Source organism: Maylandia zebra, linkage group LG18, assembly GCF_041146795.1.
Source record: "Maylandia zebra isolate NMK-2024a linkage group LG18, Mzebra_GT3a, whole genome shotgun sequence".
NCBI classification, from domain to species: domain Eukaryota; kingdom Metazoa; phylum Chordata; class Actinopteri; order Cichliformes; family Cichlidae; genus Maylandia; species Maylandia zebra.
In genome coordinates this window covers 6,074,270-6,089,996 of record NC_135184.1, presented here as the reverse complement: position 1 = coordinate 6,089,996, position 15,727 = coordinate 6,074,270, and the positions used below count along the sequence as shown (strand labels likewise).

Here is a 15,727-nt window from a genome sequence, read left to right as displayed (position 1 = left end):
CAGACCATAATACACACTGAAATGTATATGCATATCGAACATGAAGTGATAACGAGTTGGATTATTTTAGCACAGAAAAAGGACTGTGGAAGGACTCTGCAGGACAGAAGCTGCAGATTAAAGTTTATATGGTGTGTGAGTTTTCTGTCAAGTGCCCAAGGGGTAAATAAGATAGAGGTATTTCATTTGAACCTTAATGTTCACAGTTGGAGGAAAAGAAAGTGTCGGCTTTTGAATGCATTCACTATTATTTGAGTTATTATTTCACTTTGCTTGCTTTGAGGGAGACACATCCTTTGTGATTTTGTTGATTTGTGCCAAACGCTGTGACAGTTCTTAAAAAGGTATGATATAAAATATGATACAAAACACTAAGTGTTCACACCTATGGCCTCAGTTTGTATCCAGTCTGTCATCATCATCATCATCATCATCATCCTCACATCCAGACAGTTCAGGCCCACTCTCTCCTCCTAGTGGCAGCTCTTAGATATGGACCTTCAGCTCAGACACAGACATTACATCACCCAGACCCTCATGTTTCAATAAAATAAATAATTTTTTTTAAACCTCTAGTCTACACTCACTGATGGTTACACAAGAGCCATCATTATTCGGCAGCCAGCTACAGTCAAAGGCTCCGAGAAGCCACCCACATCAGCACTTCCCTCCCGCTCACCGCGTTGCCCTCAACCACTACCAGGCCAACGTGGCAGCTAAAAACATTTCCAAGGCCGTTTTGCTGAAAGTGCTCACCGTCAGTATTATCTAATCAGTATTGAATTGTTCCAAATGAAATGTAAGGGTGTGAGTCACTCTCCAGGTTTGTTTTGTGTCCTGGCACAGTGTGTAGGCTCACTTTTATGATTCATACGTTGCCAGTGTTGGAAGTTTTGCTGGAGGCTCGTCGAACCGCTGCTGATCTCTGGCTGCAGCCCCGAGAGGAAATTGTTAGAAAAGGGAAGTTTTGTTGTCTTTTCAGTGGCTGAGGTTTCACAGGTCGATGACTACTTTGTTCAGAGATACTTTTGTTGTTTTAATATACGAATCCAATTTCAAAGAAGTCAGGACACTATATACATAGATAAAAAGAGAATGCAATCATTTGCAAATCTCACAAACCTACATTTTATCCACAGCAGAACACAGGAAACACGCAAATGTTTAAGCTGAGAAAATTCTTTTTGAATTTGATTTCAGAAACTCATGTCAACAAAGTCAGGGCAGGGACATGTTTACATCTGGACATCTGGGACATGATGAGACCAGCTGCTGGACCTGTGGGAGAGCCCAGTTCTACTGGACTCTTCTCCTTCAAAGTCGTGCTGTTGTAATAGCTGCATTATGTGGTCTACCATTGTCTTGCTAAAATATGTAAGTCTTGTCCTGAAAAAGCCATGATCTAGATGGGAGTATATATTGATATAAAACCTCCGTATATCTTTTCAAATGATCTTTCATTGATTTTGCCTTTCCAGATGTGCAAGGTGCTAATTCCATAGGCACTCATGAACCCACAATCTATCAGAGATGCAGGCCTTTGATTGAGGGCTGATAACAAACCAGATGGTGCCTCTCCACTTTAGTCCTGAGGATGGTCCTTTCCATGCTTTCCAAAAAGAACTATACATTTTGATTCATGTGTCCACAGAACAATGATTTCTGAGTCTGTGCAATGAGTTCCATTAAAGAATCATCCTCATTTTTAAATGCAGTCCTACCCAACGATCCAAAGAGTGGCATGGCTCCAATATTGATTTTTGGCTCTCTGCTTAGTGCACAGAGATTTCACCAAGATTCTGGGAATATTTAGATTATGTATCAGAAGATGATAAAATATTTAAAATCTTAACAATTTTATGTTGAGGAACGTTATTCTGAAAATATGTAGACCTTTTTGTCAGATTACAGATACTCTGCCCTCCTTTACTTCAGAGGAACTCTGCCTCTCTAAGATGTTCTTTTTCAATCCAATTTTATTTATACAGCACCAAATCACAACAACAGTCGCCCCATATTGTAAGGTAGACCCTACAATAATGCATACAGAGAAAACCCCAACAATCATATGACCCCCAATGAGCAAGCACTTTGGCGACAGTGGGAAGGAAAAACTCCCTTTTAACAGGAAGAAACCTCCGGCAGAACCAGGCTGAGAGAGAAGGAAGACAGGATAAAATTTTATACCCAATCATACTACAGACATATTTCGAATTAACCTAATTAGTTGGAACATTTTCCTTCAGCTGTTTCCTTTGAGTACCACTTAATTTTTAAGCCTTTCCTCTGTACCAACCTTTTGAAACGTGTTGCTGCTGTCAAATTTAAAAGGAGCAAATGTTTTTCATGAAATAGTAAAACATCCAGCCTTTTCTGGAATTGGGGCTGTACTAAGCTGCTGAGGCTGTGTAAGGTGTCTGCAGTGTCCCTGCATGGTAAATGGATGAAGTTTGCGCAGTGGATAGAGGTTAGGTGTATGAGGGGCAGATACAGGACTCTGCAAAATAAAGTTAGTTCGTGGAACTAAACATTTAACACCAGCTTCTAATAGCAAACATATTTTTTCTGACAAAAAAACAAAAAATGAACCAAAACCAAACCCCCTTTACCGACAACCTGGATAAGGATAAGCGGAAGAGAATAGATGGGAAGTTTTCTACTTTAAAAAAAAAAAAAAAAAGTAGAAAACTTCCCATAGAAACAGTTAAGGATTTTTTGCACTTGAACAAACTTCATCAAATATAAACCAAGAAGGATCAAAAGTATTTAAAACCCAGAAGTAGTATTTTTTTAAATTAAGATGGCTCAATAAAGCAGCTGGACATTTCCACAGGTTATAAATTTATATATCACTTAAACATTTGTACTGCTTTAAAAAAAATTATTATTTTTCAAGGATTTTTTTGGTTTAAGGAAACTGACCTGATAGGTGCAGGTTCAGCTAGGCCAGTGCTATATGCCATGTTTGACAGGATATGTAATCTTACAGTTCCTGCTGATACAAATAAAGAAAAAAAATCCTCCCAAGGCTATACAAGTTTTCTCAGAGAACCACAGAGCCTCGCTCTGTCCTTCAAACTGATAAAAGCAAATCAGATAATCTATGAAACCCATAATAATACAGCATGTTCTCTCTACCACACTACTGTAACGAGACATTAAGGCAAATAAGAAAAAGCTACAAGTTTATCACCTATACCGACAGCTCAAACAGATACAGTGGGGCAAAAAAGTATTTAGTCAGCCACCGATTGTGCAAGTTCCCCCACTTAAAATGATGACAGAGGTCAGTAATTTGCACCAGAGGTACACTTCAACTGTGAGAGACAGAATGCGAAAAAAAAAATCCATGAATTCACATGGTAGGATTTGTAAAGAATTTATTCGTAAATTAGGGTGGAAAATAAGTATTTGGTCACCTCAAACAAGGAAAATCTCTGGCTCTCACAGACCTGTAACGTCTTCTGTAAGAAGCTTTTCTGTCCCCCACTCGTTACCTGTATGAATGGCACCTGTTTGAACTCATCATCTGTATAAAAGACACCTGTCCACAGCCTCAAACAGTCAGACTCCAAACTCCGCCATGGCCAAGACCAAAGAGCTTTCGAAGGACACCAGGAAAAGTATTGTAGACCTGCACCAGACTGGGAAGAGTGAATCTACAATAGGCAAGCAGCTTGGTGTGAAAAAATCAACTGTGGGAGCAATCATCAGAAAATGGAAGACATACAAGACCACTGATAATCTCCCACGATCTGGGGCTCCACGCAAGATCTCATCCCGTGGGGTCAAAATGATCATGAGAACGGTGAGCAAAGATCCCAGAACCACACGGGGGGACCTGGTGAATGACCTGCAGAGAGCTGGGACCAAAGTAACAAAGGTCACCATCAGTAACACACTACAACGGCAGGGAATCAAATCCCGCAGTGCCAGACGTGTTCCGCTGCTGAAGCCAGTGCATGTCCAGGCCCGTCTGAAGTTTGCCAGAGAGCACATGGATGATACAGCAGAGGATTGGGAGAATGTCATGTGGTCAGATGAAACCAAAGTAGAACTTTTTGGTATAAACTCAACTCGTCGTGTTTGGAGGAAGAAGAATACTGAGTTGCATCCCAAGAACACCATACCTACTGTGAAGCATGGGGGTGGAAACATCATGCTATGGGGCTGTTTTTCTGCCAAGGGGACAGGACGACTGATCCGTGTTAAGGACAGAATGAATGGGGCCATGTATCGTGAGATTTTGAGCCAAAACCTCCTTCCATCAGTGAGAACTTTGAAGATGAAACGAGGCTGGGTCTTCCAACATGACAATGATCCAAAACACACCGCCCGGGCAACAAAGGAGTGGCTCCGTAAGAAGCATTTGAAAGTCCTGGAGTGGCCTAGCCAGTCTCCAGACCTCAACCCCATAGAAAATCTGTGGCGGGAGTTGAAAGTCCGTGTTGCTCGGCGACAACCCCAAAACATCACTGCTCTCGAGAAGATCTGCATGGAGGAATGGGCCAAAATACCAGCTACTGTGTGTGCAAACCTGGTAAAGACCTATAGTAAACGTTTGACCTCTGTTATTGCCAACAAAGGTTATGTTACAAAGTATTGAGTTGTATTTTTGTTATTGACCAAATACTTATTTTCCACCCTGATTTACGAATAAATTCTTTACAAATCCTACCATGTGGATTCATGGATTTTTTTTTCACATTCTGTCTCTCACAGTTGAAGTGTACCTCTGGTGCAAATTACTGACCTCTGTCATCATTTTAGGTGGGGGAACTTGCACAATCGGTGGCTGACTAAATACTTTTTTGCCCCACTGTAAATACTACAACTGCTATCTCAAATACTTTTATAGCTCAAAGCGAAATAGGGAACTAGAGGGATATTATATCAATTATTTCTAATGCAATATCACATCTTATTTTAGGACTGAGTTTACCTAAATATAATAAATAAAGCTGTTTAAATACCACAATACTTTATAAGGTAAAAAGTATTTGAGGGTAAATTTAAAAGCAGGGATAATTCACTCGTATTTGCATTTGATGGAAAAAACGGTCCCATAAAAGGTGTTCGGATAACTTACAAAGACTGCATACAGAATAAGATGAGATTTCTATCATTAAATGTATGCAATGGGAAATATGATATTGGATACAAGTAAATGGATATTTTTAAACTATCTGCAACCACCAGTTTTTAGTGCGGTTTCAGAGTATGGTGTTGGAAATCACAGGCAGGCTGAGAAATTAGTGTCAGTCTGAGCCCTATGTTCCTGAGCTTATTTATTCCATTTAAGGTGACTGCTGTTGCCACAGTGGCGAGGAGCCGGGCAGCCTTGGAAAATAAGCGTGGTGCATCTGACAAATTGTCTAGGCGGCTCCCCCTGCTGGGCTTTCACTGCGCTCACAACAAAAGAGACCCCTGGATTTCTCTCCCTCTCTCTCTGCCTCCCTTGCGCTCTCTGTATCTCTCTCTCTCTCTCAGTCGCTCTCTCGTTTTCTCTGCCTCCTATCCATCACTCTCCCCACTGTATAGCTCCCTTCTTTCATTCCCAGAATAGGAGAACAAAGACAAAAGGTGCATTAGAACAGGGGAACAGTACGGGCCACCCAGGGACTCAATGCAGCAGCCGAGCAGCACGACAAGGTGCCAAGCAACGACGGGGGCCAAGCGTAGGGGGTGGAGAGAAAGAGTGTGTGTGTGCGCGTGTGTGTAGGTATGCATGTGTGTGAATCATGCGACCCCAAGCCACCCAATCCCCACCTGTCCACACACTCTCACAAATAGAAGACTGTAGACATGGATTCCTACTCTCTCTGCTTCCCTTCAACCCAGGCCGAGTTCAATTCAATTTGGACGTTGCTTTATCAACAGTGAATGGAGTTACACTGTACAATGCAAGTATAAAAAGCAATGCTTTCCTAGTACTTCTATCCATTTAACAGTGTCAAAATTTCACCTCTTAGAAGACAAACACCAGCCAACATGAACTGAAAAACCAACACCAAAAAATATGCTGTACTAACAAGATAACAAATAATCCAAACTAATTCTACAAAGCACCAAATAAACTGTGAATTAGCGTCCTCGCGCTAAACTTCAAAGGAAAATGCATTTTAAGTAAACTTCGTTGTTTTGTTTCCGGAGCTTTCAGTTTTATCTTTTTCCACCTGTTCAGCTGAGTGTTACATTATATTGTGCCCATCGTGCACCACACTCGAAAAAGTGAACAACTGAGGCTAGAAGTATTCTTCATTCTACCATTTTTACAACACAGACTGAGAATTCATATACAGGTTTTTATCTCACCATCTCATTTTTAAAAAAACAAAGGGAGTAGATTAGTGACTGATTGATGTTTTTTGAGTTTGGTCACCTTTAAGGATTTGATATCTGAAATAAACAGTTGACAATTTCACATTTGGACTAGTATAACTGTCACCAATATACTGTAGAAAACTACACAGACCAGAGTTTAGGTAAACTCAACGCATTAGATTGTGTTAATCAATGTTATTTGAGGCCTAAAGACTGAATGAATTTTGCATTATAACACAACACATATGGAAATAATCAGGCAGATATCTGACAGATAATTTCAGAACAGCCACTGCAAAAGATCAATCTCCATTTGCTGAATATGGCCTTGAATGAAGTCATGGTTCAATACTGAAGATCTGTTTGCTCAGTTGCGTCTTTATTCGTCTGCAGGACGTGTGAGTATTTGCTATTCCAAGTGTTCGATTTTCTTCATCGCTTCTATTTTCCAATGCTGTCAGGATCCCTACATTGACGTCACGTCCCAGTTGTCTTATGAGCCTTCTGCCTGCCAATCGGTCCTCGAGCCAATCGGTCTGTGGACCGGGACCAGGCTGTATTTGTTATCAATGTGCAATCTGCCGCTATATTTACACGAGACTGAAGAGCACTGAACATTCGGTAAAGAGATGGATGTTGTTGTTGTGGTTTATTTCAGTGTCGACTGACTCATGTAGTGCTGTGGAATGGCAGTTCAGTACAGCAAAAAAAATAACCTGGGGGAGCCCTGCCCATTATCCTAACTTCATCTAGTACCATATTCCATGAAGATGTCTCTCATCTCTTTGGTTACCTCAGGAAATGGTGCCAGAGGCATACTTTTTCCTTATTGGTTCAAATTTCTGTAAAAAAGTAAGTGAACCCTGAGTTGGGTTAGTTTGTGTAATAAAGAGCCTTCGGAAGATGCGGACCTCCGGGTTTTTAGCAATATCTCAATGTTCTCAGATCACAGCAATTAAGGGAATGGTCAGGAGATCAAAGTTTTAATTAACCTTGCAATTCACCTATTTTCACATTTCAATGATCAATCTCAGGCTGTAAAATCCTATTTAACTGTGACCAGACACATGTTTATTCACAGATAAAATACAGCAAACACCGTCTGTAGGCTGGCTATAATCCCCAACAGTGTGTTCATATCCAAACCCCCACAGTAGCAATTGTTTTGCTGTTGCAGCTCACAGCATTGAGAATTCAATTGATACTCCATGCAAAGTCACCTGTGGAGGGGAAAGACTGAAAGGGAGGGAGAGAAAGTGAGGAGGTGTTGAGGGGGCATAAAGTTACTTACAGAAATATAGAAAGGACATACAGACTGAGACAAACTAAGAAAGCAGAAACCTGAAGGAGGGAAGACGAAATAGGAATAGGTAGAGGCAAAGACGGAGAAACGAATAACAGAATGATCGAAAAACAGAAAGACACATGGAGAGAAAGAGTTCAGGCAGAGTTCATTCTCATTAATAAATGATTGTAGTCAACGGCTGCTCGTCTCTAACACGTCAATACCGTCGACCAACAACGCTCATTGCTTTATTACCCCCTCAGAGCAGGAAAAAATGTTGACAGAATGAAAATAAGGCGACGTCCTTGGGTTCCTAGTCTGTAAGGGCACTGTTTTCCCTTCCTTTTTTTTCCCCCACTTCTGATTTTAATGCTTTCTGCCACTCTGCTTTGATCCCACCAGTTTGCCCTCTCTGATCCGTCATGCTGGAGGGTAACTGTGGAGCAGCCGACGCTGCTCATCTTCTACTGGGAATATTTGAAGAGTTTTAGTATGTGATGCTCGCCCTTTGAGAAAATTGCTGCCCACTCCAGCCTACAGGTACGAAATGGTTGTTGTTGAGACGGTAAAGCAGACTATGGATGTTGTGACTCATCTACAGATCTTTGCTCATACGGTCTCTGGTTTGTTAGAAGGTTGAAGTGTTGCTGAACTGAAAAATACTGAAGTGTTTTCTTGATGTTGTTCTCATTTCTATTCAGCGGTTTGGCTGCCTGACAGCTGGTAGGACTACATGTCCAGAGGCGCCGCTACATTACAGGGCAAAGAGAGCTTTAAACGACATCGTAAGCATTTAAATGTTTTTATTTTTAGCTTCTAGAACAGAACACATGGCTGAGGCTTTGAATTGTGGGTGTGCGCACCTGGATTGTGAGGACAAATTCGTTAACAAAGACACACTGCGAAGAACTGGTTTAAAGATAAGCAAAATGAAGAGTTAGGCAGGTAGTGGGGATAGTTACAAGTTTGAGACGATTTCGTAGTAAGGGGTAAATAAGGACCTGGTTTTAAGTTGTATTAATCATTGTATTTACCTGTAAAAGAGCTAAACCATGCCGGTAAATGAGCCAAATGACCCCTCAGGGACACAGTGGTTAGTGATGGAAAAAACAGAACAACAATGTCTTCCCAGCTAGGATTCGTACTGCTCAGATTAATCCAATATTCGCTTGTCTTCTACAGTAGTTTGATGATAAGGAACATGACAGAATCATCTGTCTCGAGCTAACACACACTGCTCCATCTTTAGCGGAAGGGAGGCTGGGTGTGTCTGGACATAAAGGCCATAAAAGTAAGAATCAAGATTTTAAACTGACACCTACATTTGATTAGAAGCCAGTGTAGATGCTTTAACAATGGTAAGACATGACAGAATTCATAAGAACCTTTGCAAAAGAATTTGACAGACTGGAGGAGATTATTAGATGCTTTAGACCAGGAGTGTCCAACTTCAGGTTTTAGGTGTGTCCGTGATCCAACACAGCTGATTTAAATGGCTAAATTACCTCCTCAACATGTCTTGAAGGTGTGTTGACCCAGGGTGAGATCTAAAACCTACAGGACACCGGCCCTTGGGCCAGGAGTTGGACACCCCTGCTTTAGACAGAGCATTACTACAATCTAAGTGGAAGGGGATGAAGGCATGAACGAGCATCTCCAGTTCAGTTTTTCAGACAGCAGTCCTGAGTTTAGCACTATTTCTTAAAAGTCAAAGATGGAAGCTAACCCAAGATTCTTTGCGTTAGCATCTACAGTGAATGAGAAAAAGCCCAGACACTGTCCAATTTGAATAATACTTATTGGAGCAAATAAATAAATAAGAGACTGTCTTGTTTTCATTAAACTGCAAAAAGTTATTTGCTATCCAACTATTAGTTGCATTAAACCAATCAACTAAAACTGATAATTCATAAGGTTTGTATGAGAGATACAGTTGAGCGTCATCGGCATACAGATTACTGGAAATGGTTTTGAAACTTCTAATGTGATCTAATGGCAGAATATACAATGGAAATAAATGGGGGCTTAAATCAGATCTTTGTGGTGCAGCTCATGATAAATTTGAGCACTGAGACTTAAAGTGTTTTATCAAGAAGAAAAGAAGTGAACAAATCCCCGACTTGGCTGGATATCCTTACCATGTGGTTCAACATGTGGATTAAGATTTGATGATCAAGTTGCAAGAACTTTGCGGTCAATTCGTGGTATTCTCTTGCTCCGTTTTTAAAGATATGATCGACACATTATTTAAACCAGTGAATCAGACTGGGAGAAATATTTACTCCACAAACTTGCAGTGATTAGATGTGAAGCCTTAAGTTGTTTCTGGATCACTGAACGACAGGCTTTATTTCAATAAGAAAGTGTTCAGCTTCTATTTCAGGGTTTTTGCTTGCATGCAGGAAACGTGTCACCTCCAGTGTTCTAGCTCTGTTGTAAACAGACTTTCTTTATTGGCATCCGAACTGGAACAGGTGTGACTTGATCATTTCTCAATAGGAGCGGATTATTAAGAGCCTCAAATGCAGTAAACGTGCCAGTTTGTGGTTCTTTTTATATTCCTTTAATGCAGTGTGAAAATGAAATATTTAAGCTTTGAGAAAAAAAAAAATCACATTAGGTTAGACTGTGATTTTCACCCCAGACTCCAGTAAGAAAAAGCAGCATTAACACAGTGAGTGCACTGCTTTGTGTAACCAGAAGATTAAAAAAAAAAAACCCAAAAAAACAAAAAAAAACAGATGTACATACGAGAGCTCAGCGAAATCAGTCATCTGGATTTTCGCCATTCTAGCCAGGATCTTCATCAGGTGGAGGCCGTCGTCTGTCTGGAGCCCACTGATGATGACGATGAAGAAGAAGAGTGCAGGGCAGGAAGAGAAGAAGGGATCAGAAATTAAAAGTTAAACATACAACAGGTGCAATTTACTGTGCAATTTGTTTTTAAAAACAGGCTTTAAACAAGTTATTTTTCCTTCTAGTGATGTATCAGGTAATTTTAAAGGTTTTCCTTATTTTCTGTAGATTGCTCTTCACTGGTGATATTCCTAATATGGTTATTTTAGACAAACAGCTGTAGGTTTTAGCACATAGGCCCCGCCCATCTACCACCAAAACCATCTTTTTGCAAGGAGGAGCCAATCAGAAGAAAGGTGTAAACAGATGAGTGGTTGCTGGAGGTTGCTGGCTGTGTTTAGGTGAAGTTGATCCGAAAGGTTGTGGTGCACAAAATAACGTCTTTGTGATTGCTTTGATTAGCATCTAAATGCCTCAGCTGGCCGTTCCGTGAAAGGAAGACACCAACTTATCTGCAAACATGAACAGTCTCAATTTCCGGTTTATGTCCGCTCGCTAAGCAGAGCAAGTGCTGCAGACAAGTCGGGATCTTTCATGCAAACTACAGGTAATCTGTGACTAAAGGAAAGTTTTCCAGCACAACACTGTATAAATCTTTACAACCAGTTTTACTTAGCAACTGCCAGCAACCCCTAGACAGCCTGTCGTGGGGTTATTGACTAGTCTCTAGGAATATGTCACTGGTGCTTCAGCAATTGATTTCACAGTAACTGCAAACAGCCTCCAGCAATTCACATTTTTCTTCAGCACGCTCTGGTTTCCAGTGGGTCACTGACTGATCCCTCAGCCCATGTTAGTGGAGTCTTAGAAAAAGTGAACTAAGGGGCTGAAGAGTACTCTGAAGCACGAATCGTGCAAAGCTATCAGAATAGGTAAGGCTTGAACTGGTTTATGTAGAAATGAGAGAAAATTAAAAGTAAATTCTTTGAAGATAAATGTTTAATTGACATTTCTTAAGGCAAGTGAATGGCAGAGAACTTGAGCGTAAATAGTATGGAGATGAAGAGCAAAGTGTTAAATGCCAGCGGTCCCCAACCCCAACCTATTTATGTCCTACAATATTTTCACGGACCGTGTTGTGGATAAATACAACAAATAAAACCAGTACCAAAAAAGAAGAAGACTTACCCATAACACACGGGACAAGACCCAGGGAAACAGAGTTAACAATAAAACGATTAAAAAAATTATGATAAAAACCCTGAAAACTATAAATTTCACACCCGAGCCTCAATTCTCGCAGCCCGGTACCAAATGACTCAGTCTGTGGCCCGGGGGTTGGGGACCGCTGATCTATAAGACATACTGGACATGGGGAAGTTCTCCAGACATATCACTGGATCATTAAACCCACTAGTTGAAGGACTGAACCAGAAAATACAGACAAAAGCAGTTTTCCACAAAGCTCCCAGGTGAGTTCAGATAAGTGTGAGATAGAGAGGTGGGAAGTGCCGTTTGCCAGCGAGGTGAACGCTGAAGAGGTCACAAAGGTCACAGGCAGAAAGCTTGATATCACTGCCCGCTCCATCATTTTATGCTTTACAGCATTTTCTAGCACATAAAATTACTTTGGCAGTATTCAACAACAAAAACGACCTGTTTTGTTCACAGCTGAGGATTACCTCGATCTAAAAGAAGAGAAAAACACTTCATCCTGAACCCTGATCTGCTGTTCTGGCATATATGCATATTTTTGGATAGACAGCCATATTAATGGCATTGGCTCATACTGTTTGACACATACTCTACAGCAATAGATTTTAACTACTTTAAATCAAGTAAAGCTGATGTAATCCTCCCAACACAAATTTCTTTACTGGATATTTTCAAAAGCAAACTTTTCTTTTCTTTATTTTTAAAGTAACTTAAGAAGGAAACATCTATGCTTCTATAAATGAGAATGCCATCTGTGCAGCCTTATGTGTCTGACATTACAAATTAATAGTGTGAAAACTTCTTAGACATGTTATGATATATATGTTTTGATATATCAGAATGAGGACCCAGATGCAGACATGAGTGAGTGAAGGAACAAACGTTGAATCCAAAACTTTTTTGTAAACAAACAAAAGGTGACTAAACACTCTGGGAATAAACAAAAGCTAATTCAATAAAATGGTAAAACTAAAGCAAAGATTTAAACGATTAAAGGAGCACAAGGGAAATAAGTGAGGCAAAAATAGGCTAAAGAATACCTACTAATGTGACACAGGTGAAGCCATTAAAGGCAGGTAAAGGCAAATTTTTGAGGAGGGAAAAAGCCAGAAGGAAACCAACAAGGAAAACAAATTACCAAAATAAAATAGGATGTGACTAGAAGTAACAGGCGAAGCACACAGACACAAAAGGTGTAGTTAAAGAAACAATGCTATGACAACAGAAATGCCAATCCAAAAAGCATGCAATGTCAATTATGTCCCGGTCAGCAGGGAGCTGACTGTGTTTTGAGTGAATAGTGGGACCCAAATGCAGACACGGTAGGAGACGGAACCGAGTTTAAACAAAAGGCGAGCCGTTCATTTGGCTGATAAAACGTGAACACAAAAACAAAGCAAGCGTGAACATGGCAAAACCTAACCTGACACCTAAACTGGGAAATAACTAAATAACTATGAAAACTGTGACGAGAGACATGGAACTGAAATAAACCGAACACGAACCTGATCAGAAAGAAGAACTCTGAGACATGACGTGAAACCAAACAGACGACCTGGCAACGACTGAATCAACACACAAAAACTAAATACACACAAAGGTACACACAAAGGGTGATCAGAGGAAGTGGAAACACATTGGAAAACCAGCTGACTGGAATCACATCGTGACACTAAGCACAATGAACAGAGAAACAAGACTTTCAAAATAAAACAAGAATATAACGAGATGCAGACATGACTCATGACAGGTTAAGAAACACGAAAACATCAATTTGGCTTTAAATGACCTCTTCTTTAATACATAGTTTTGCTTTTGATGATAACGTAGTAAAATTTAGACGGGGAAACTCACTGACATTTCACCAAACCGTGAGAATAATGGCAGCGAAATAAGGGAATAACAAATTAAGCACTAAATTACCAAAGCCTCTGTGCATGCTTAGGGCCAATGGGACGGGGAGAGGTTGTGCGTGGCATGTGTTTGCATCTGTGAGACCATAATTAAAGCTCAATATCCCAACTCCAAGCTAATTGCTTGCTGTCTGCTGTGGACTCATCTGACCTCCTCTAAGTCTCCTCTGTGGAATTCAAACAAGGAAAGCAGACGCTTCCAGACATCTGCAGGATATCTGCACATTTCTGGAAATACAGCTTAAGCTGAGAAAGAGTTTTGCTGCAAACTGTGCAAATCACTCAATTTTTAAATGCACTTAATTACAAAAATTAGCAGCTGTCTCCGTCCTTGCATCTTGAACTTTGATGTCCAACACTTGCTGGATTTCAACCAAAAAATGTTTTCTTCTCTTTCATCATTTTTAGTTTACTCCATATTAAAATCTTTACTCTAGGTGTCTTCCTAGCCTTATGATTTCACATGCACTGGACATGTGACCAAATAAACAATCATTTATGATCAAATATGACTGTCAGCTTCAGAGTCAAATCCAAATAAAAATAAATAAATTGTAGCTGTTTACAGAATTTAACATCTTAGGGATCATGAGTTTAACTGTTTTCTTTGACTATAAGAGAAAATGACTGAATGTGGCTGAATTACAGTTAATAAAAATGAGACTTGCTATGTATGAAAATGTACTGACAGCCTGTGATTTGTCTCCCCTCTCAGCCTGGAGAGCAGACAGCAGCTTCAACAGCCCACAGCCTGAGTCAGTCTTCACTGTGCAGAGCAGCTGCTTCAGATCTGACATCAGCGATCGCTCTGCCTGCAGATCCTGAGTGTTGATAGCTACAATGGAGACCTCACAGCAGCTTTTACATTAGCTCTGCAGCATGCAGGGTGTTGGGTTATGATCCCACTCAGATACGACAGCCTGCCTCGGCAGGATTTCTTCTCACAGAGAGACGCTTTGATTATTTTTATTCTATATTTCCTTCCATCTCACTCTTACACAATTTCAGGGAAAATGGAAACTGATAACAGTACAGCAGCAAGTACAGGCCTGTACTTGCTCATCTGATGATGATCTGGCTTTTTGATGGAGCAACAGCTGGACAAATGACTTTGAATCCAAAGGCAATAATTACCAAAGTTGAGAAGGAACTTTTGCACAAATACACAAAAACAACAGGATTATTCTCTGTGCTACCCTGAATTCTATTACTCTAAAAAAGTCTAAACAATTACTGGATGATCTAATATGAAATTTAATGAAGATATCCATGGACTCCTGAGTATAAACCCCATTTGATGACCTTTCGTCTAGTGGTCATTGTTTTCATGTCTCAACATCTACTGCGCAGGGTTAGCACAAGACATTGTGCAAATGTTTTATTAGACAAGAAAAAACGAATTTGGATATCAAATTATGTTTTCCATTTTAAGCATCAGTAGGGAGGGATGGATACTTGACAGGTACTATACGCCTCAACTCAGGAGCTGGCACCGTGTTTTCCAGATTCAGATAGCAATATAATTTCACATCAATCCATTTATCCATCAACAGCTGCATTGTTTTTTATTTTGAGCATAAGGACTTTAAAATTTAAAAAGCATCAATTTTAAAGTGTAATGCACATGTTACAAAGCTACATCGGCAGCATTAATACAACATTTACCACCAGGTTTTATAACAGTACTGCTAAATGTCCACACAATGCTCTCGCCTTATCATTGTTTACAAAAGATAGTAACAGTCTACTTAGAATGCATGAAGGTAGAGGAGGGTAACTACTGGTGATATACAGGGGACGAATATCAAATTCATATGCTGATACTATTCAAACTGTTATTATAACTATTTTCAGCGTGAGAGTAGTCAAAGTACTACTAAGTTCAAACCTCTCAAACCTTTTAAATGTCTAATATTTAGTTTATTCACAGCAAAATCAATTAATCTTCCTGCAAACATTTTTTGTGTATTTGTGAGTATTTTCTCACACAGTATAACACATGTGTAGGACAAACTATTTGGACACTACTAAACTTCCAGGAAACAGATGGTCCAAAATGGAGAAAGTTACACTTGCTTTTCACTCCAACGTGTAAATAAAGGTTCCTTGGTCATTATTCGAGTAGTCCAGAGTATATTGCTCACCAGGAAAATATGATCTATCCATCTTCTGCAGACCCCAGTCGGATTCCTGT

General features: G+C 40.1%; 1 protein-coding gene across 1 annotated transcript in view; it reads right to left on the bottom strand.

Moving 5' to 3' along the window:
• Positions 1-15,727, bottom strand: part of LOC101482762 (receptor-type tyrosine-protein phosphatase N2) — a 232,001-nt gene that overhangs the window by 148,774 nt on the left and 67,500 nt on the right. The window contains exon 10 of the mRNA XM_014410209.3: positions 10,361-10,447. Within this exon, the coding sequence (XP_014265695.2) occupies positions 10,361-10,447 (87 nt within the window). The remainder of the gene's footprint in view (positions 1-10,360; positions 10,448-15,727) is intronic.